Here is a 5,721-nt window from a genome sequence, read left to right as displayed (position 1 = left end):
CTGAACTTACAGCACCACTGAGATCTCTGCTTTTAGATGAATCTGAATTCAGATGGGATGAGCAAATTCACGGAAACACTCTGAGGAAGATCAAGAGAGTTCTTTCTGAACCCCCAGTGCTCAAGTACTTCGACAACGAAGCTGCAACGTCTTTGCAGTGTGACGCTTCGCAGAATGGTCTCGGTGTATGCCTAATGCAAGAAGGTCAGCCAGTTGCGTATGCATCTCGAGCCCTGACATCATCAGAAAAAAACTATGCACAGATAGAAAAGTAACTGCTCGCTATCATCTTCGGAGGAATTGAACACTTTGAACAGTACACCTACGGGAGGAAAGTACATGTCATCACTGACCACAAACCATTAGAAGTCATAATGAGCAAGAGCCTACACAGTGCACCGAAACGTCTCCAAAGGATGATGATGAAACTTCAGAAGTTTGATGTCACAGTTACTTACCAGAAGGGTACGGAGTTATATGTTGCAGACTTAGGCGTGCATACTTTACCACAGACGGGATCATCCAACGATGATGTCGACCATGTCTTCTCTGTCAGATTACCCACTGAAATAGAAACTGAAGCCATTGACATGAAACAGTATGTGTCAATCTCAAACAAGTCCTTTGAGAAAATTCAAGCTGCTACTCGTGCTGACCATGGAATGAAGAGACTGATAGAACTGATACAAAATGGATGGCCTGAAACGAGAAATGGTCTTCCAAAGTCAGCCCAAGACTACTTCAATTTCAGAGATGAACTTTCAGTTCAAGATGACATCATCTTTAAAGGTGAACGTGTTGTCATTCCCCCAAGTATCCGACAATGGTATATTGAAAGGATACATTCAAATCACATTGGAATCAATGGGTGCATTCGCAGAGCACGAGAACTTGTCTATTGGCCAAACATGGTGAAGGATCTGACCGAATACATCAGCAAATGTGAGATTTGCAAGAGTGTACAGCAAGAGCAAGGTAGAGAACCACTCATCAGCCATGAAATTCCAGCAAGACCAATGGAGAAAATCGCATGTGATCTCTTCGAATTTGATGGACGAGACTATCTCCTTACAGTGGACTACTTTTCTGATTTGTTCGAATTTGAATGTCTACGAGAAAAAAACTCTTCAGAAGTCATTGGTAAACTCAAAGCGTTCTGTGCCAGACATGGTATTCCAGATGTTATGATCACAGACAATGGGCTGCCATTCAATTCTAATGCTTTTGCCAGCTTTGCCCAGCAGTACGTATTCCATCATGTGACGTCATCACCAAGATACCCACAATCAAATGGGAATGTTGAAAATGCAGTCAAAACAATGAAAAGGTTGATGAAGAAATCCAAGCTAGCCAATACAGATCCCTATCTTGTTTTGCTAGATTGGCGAAACACCCAAACTGAAGGAGTGGGCACATCTCCAGCACAGCGACATTTTAGTCGTAGAACGAAGACTACCCTGCCAACAGCCAAAACTCTGCTGGATATCAATTTCCTGAGTTTGTTTTCCTCACTCAACCGGACTAGCTTCACGTTAACGCGTTTTCGTAAATTCTCCATCGTTTTGCCAAATACAGAGTTGTTCATGAGTTTGTACAGGCTTTCTCGAAGTCGCTGGTGTCTATCTTACGTATATCCGTGTTCATTCTGATGTATGGTTCCATCCACTTGCTTTGATTGAATTTTAGTACCCTATGTATTTTAGTCAGCTTCATACCCAGCGACAGATATAGTTGTAAATTGCAATAGTGAATGATGTACTTGGTTTTATTCATCAAGTTAGGTACGAGTTTTTCAACGTTTACCACCCATCCTGTAGGACCCAGCAAATTTCGTTGGTAGTCAGACATCCATTCCATATTCACCTTCAAACGCTCTGGAGCCAGGGGATAACTGTTGTGTGAGGTGTGTAACTCCTCCGGATAGTCTGAATCAACTTCTAGTATATAACCCTTGTTCGAATCCGGTGCGATGCTCATAACATCATCGATCTCAGATGTCCACTCGAAACCATAGGTAGGTAGATACTGGCTCATGGCCCAGCCGTACAGGTTGTTAGCATCTAGAAAGAGTAGATAGTTTGTAGTTTTTTTATGGTTGTATCCTTTCCACCGCATTACCCTTTCTCTATAAACAGATGCATATCGTGATCGGTGAATAATTCTAATTTCACACCGGTTTTCTTCAGTAGGGCATCCCACGAGAGCCCAGGACTTGAATAATACCATGCCGGGTCCAACCCGTATTGCTTCGAACACGTTTTTCTGAATATCTCGAAAACATCAGCCAGCAATAACACATCTGTTTTCAAATACAAATCGTGATAATCACCTAGATTCTGACACCCAAGTTTTCCCATACTTTTTCGAGTGTTCGTAATCATCTTGTGTGATAGACGCATCGGACAGCTTGCTATAGAAGCTGTCAATGGGGAGGTAACTGTGTCTCATTAAACTTAGACCAGTCATCCATATATTCATACGGGTAGATACCCTTACGTAGCAGCAAAGCTTGAGTTTCCTCTTCTGCGTAACGATTAGTTACAGCTAAGTCGTTCGGGTTATTAGCCTTGACCAAGCTGTCTAGAGACGACAACAAAACAAAACACTATCTCAAGCCATTTATCGAAAAGGATATATATATTTCCATATTGTTTGGGATACAGGATATGTTGCCTTTTACCTTTGAAATAGCTTGCATAATCAAGTGTGAATCATACCGCGAAGATTGTGAAACACCACTGGTATATGAATAAGTTTATGATTTATTCTTAGCTTCAAGTTACATTCATTGTGAGCCGCACCTCTGTATTTACCAGTAATGTGACAGTGATCTCTAACTGAATCACTATTCAGAGGTTTACAGCACACATGACAATGTGTGCTTTTGTTGTGGGCTTCCCGGTCTGCTTGGGTCATACACATTGGTGTTTTGTTGCATAGTTTTTTAATAATCTTTTTCTCTTCGTGTTGTAAACACTTTAGAAATTCTTCAGCAGCGTCTTGTCCTCTATAAATAACGGGAGGGTTAGTTTGACCATCACAACGAACGACCACATACCCGAACCCACACGCTTCATGCTCTTGTACTTTTTGTGTGAAACTTTGATTAGTGGATTGAGCTTCGAAGTCGGCGTAGATAATATATGGTACTGGCATTTGATTTTTGTGGTTGAAAAATTTCTCTCGGCACGCTGTCTCCCCTACACCTAGGCAATCAACCCTGTCCGAATCTAGCAGATCAGCCCTAGAAAACCCGTGAAGGCACCTTTCACAAAAGTGTTTCTTTTCCCTGTGTTTCGATTGATTGTACAACAGTCTGCTGAAATTCTTTATCCATGTGTAGTGATATTTTTCACCTTGTTGGATCATAAATATATTGATCATTTTACGACAATCCTAATACAATAAAGGACTTATCCTGTGTACTTTTACGTTTTTACCTATGTGTCCGAAAACGGTTATGGCTAAGTCTGGATTCTGTTGTTCTATTTTTTGGATCTGAGAGATGGGGGTGGGTTCGTCTATACCTTCCCAATTGAGCCCATCATCTTCTGGATAACTTGAAAGTCTATCGGAATGTTTTTCAACTGGAAATTTAGCGGATCTTATCGCTATCCTCATACAATTGTTACCTCGGTTTTTAAACGTTAACCATAGCTTGTTTTTTCTTGAAATACTCAGACAGGGGTAAGTACGATCCACCTTTCAACGGTATATAGTTTGCTATATCCAGGTAGACCATGTTAATCTTGTCAACAACCCAACCAGAACCCATATTAGTGTAATGTTCTAGTGTTTCTCGAATTTTTTCTAATGATCTGTCTGTAGAAGAGTTGATAGTGTCTGGTTGCGTTGTAACTTCTTGATTACCTCTGAAGTAAACATTGGTGTATTCAGTTGTTTCATTCGACTGTTGTGTCTCTAGTGTCATGTTTAACGTGAGCTGAAATTTAATACCTCTTAAATCTTTCAGTTCTTCGTTTACTTTCAAATACCAATGGTTTTATATCTTCAACGTCTATATTTCTTTGAACTTTCATCTTCCAAACTCTGAAATATTTACCTACAGCATGCTCAGTAGGCGTGAATTGTAATTCTATAGGTTTTTGTTCTTTCAGTAATTCAATGAGCTCAGATTTACTCATACGAGAATAACCTTGCATTCCACGTTCACGAGCTTGCTTTGTTAGTTCTTTCACAGTAGGTGTTTTTATACTTATAACCTAATAAAGCTAGTAATTCATGTTTTCTCATGCGAGAATAACCTCAAAGTCCACGGTCTCGTGCTTGCTTTTCAATTCATGTACTGTAAACATATCATAAAGTTACAAACACAGTGTTGATGTGCTATATGTGAAAACAATTCTCTAAATAGACCAACATCCTTCATGTTAAACATAAGATGATGTAATAGATATAGAAGTGTGTAATCTAACCCGTAACATACACCTTTTGTACATCGAGGGACTTGATACCATTTGGCTTCATGAAAATGTGAAACTCTCATGGTGAGAAAAACATAAACACAGTCTTCCTCGGGAGACTATTTTACAGGGGAGATAAAAAGTTATGTGTTTACAAATTAATAGGATGCTTATTGATTCAATGCCCATTACCACATAGTCTTCCTCTTTGGGAGTAAGACTATAGCTACTTTACAGGTGAGTTGAAAAGTAGTTATGTTATGGAATAGATACTTAATGATTTCTTGCCTTATATGGTGACCATTACTACACCATAGTCTTGCTCTTTCGAGTAAGACTATGGTTACTATTTCCCTGAAAAGTATCCATAGTCTTAATCTTTCGAGTAGGACTATGGATGCCTTTTACAGGGGAGATAAAAAGTAGTTGTGTTATGGGTTTATGGTCTCGTACCACATAGTCTTTCGAGTAAGGCTATGGATACTTTTTACAGGGGAGATGAAAAGTAGTTGTGTTATGGATTTAAAAATTAATATGAGTTAGGAATAGATACTTATTGATTCCTTGCCTTATATAAGGCTGGTCCATTACCCCCATTGTTTATACTACTAAAGGATTTGTGTTTTCCAGGAGCGGCAGCATGCCATATATAGGCTATATGATATGCCTGAACAGGTTACGACAGGTAGTATATATGAAGAGTGAGGCCAGGGCGGACAAAGGCGTTACCTGACGCATCTCTGTGTACAAGCTTTGGTGAAAAGCCACACCTCTCCTGATTTAACTAAGATTGTTGGTATTGCGTTGGCGCCTATGTTTCATCTATATTAGTACAGTAACATATTATCTGCTTGTTCATTGCTTAAAGTAGCATTATCAGATAAACATAAATGTTCATATTTTCTCTCATTACACTTCATCGACAGGTATGTATTGTGATTCGTAATGCTTACTTGCTCCAAAGACGGAATATTGCAGTACAGTCTGTGGAGCTTTCCTATAAAGGTAGCGAAAAGAGTTTTGTGACATATTAAATTTCTGCGGCTTTAAATAGTTTTCGATTTTATTACAGCGAGGTTCTGTTTATTCGAGACAGGGACGGACGTTTGGAATCTTCGGCTCAAAGTAGAATTGCAACTATAATATGCTGGCCTATTCCCCCCGTTCGTCGTGTATTCTAGAACAATGTATTGTATTTAAATGCGCACTTTACACGTCCATCTAAATTCTAGAAAACGTATGAAAGAGCCGCACTGTGGGTGCCATAAAACCCTGTCAATACAAAGAGTAACTATTA

The 5,721-nt window shown here is 39.5% G+C and overlaps 1 protein-coding gene across 1 annotated transcript; it reads left to right on the top strand.

Annotated features, from left to right (window-relative positions):
- Window positions 1-374: 374 nt before the first annotated feature.
- On the top strand, window positions 375-1,243 carry LOC124274535 (uncharacterized protein K02A2.6-like; the record flags this gene model as incomplete). The annotated part of the gene is made up of 1 exon (XM_046709901.1): window positions 375-1,243. A coding segment is annotated over exon 1 (869 nt), but the record flags the coding sequence as incomplete, so codon positions are not given.
- Window positions 1,244-5,721: the final 4,478 nt, after the last annotated feature.

Source organism: Haliotis rubra, unplaced genomic scaffold, assembly GCF_003918875.1.
Source record: "Haliotis rubra isolate DU_JTF1 unplaced genomic scaffold, ASM391887v1 Scf1913, whole genome shotgun sequence".
NCBI classification, from domain to species: Eukaryota; Metazoa; Mollusca; class Gastropoda; order Lepetellida; family Haliotidae; genus Haliotis; species Haliotis rubra.
Note: the sequence above shows the minus strand (reverse complement) of the source record. Positions and strands in the feature narration are given on the sequence as shown.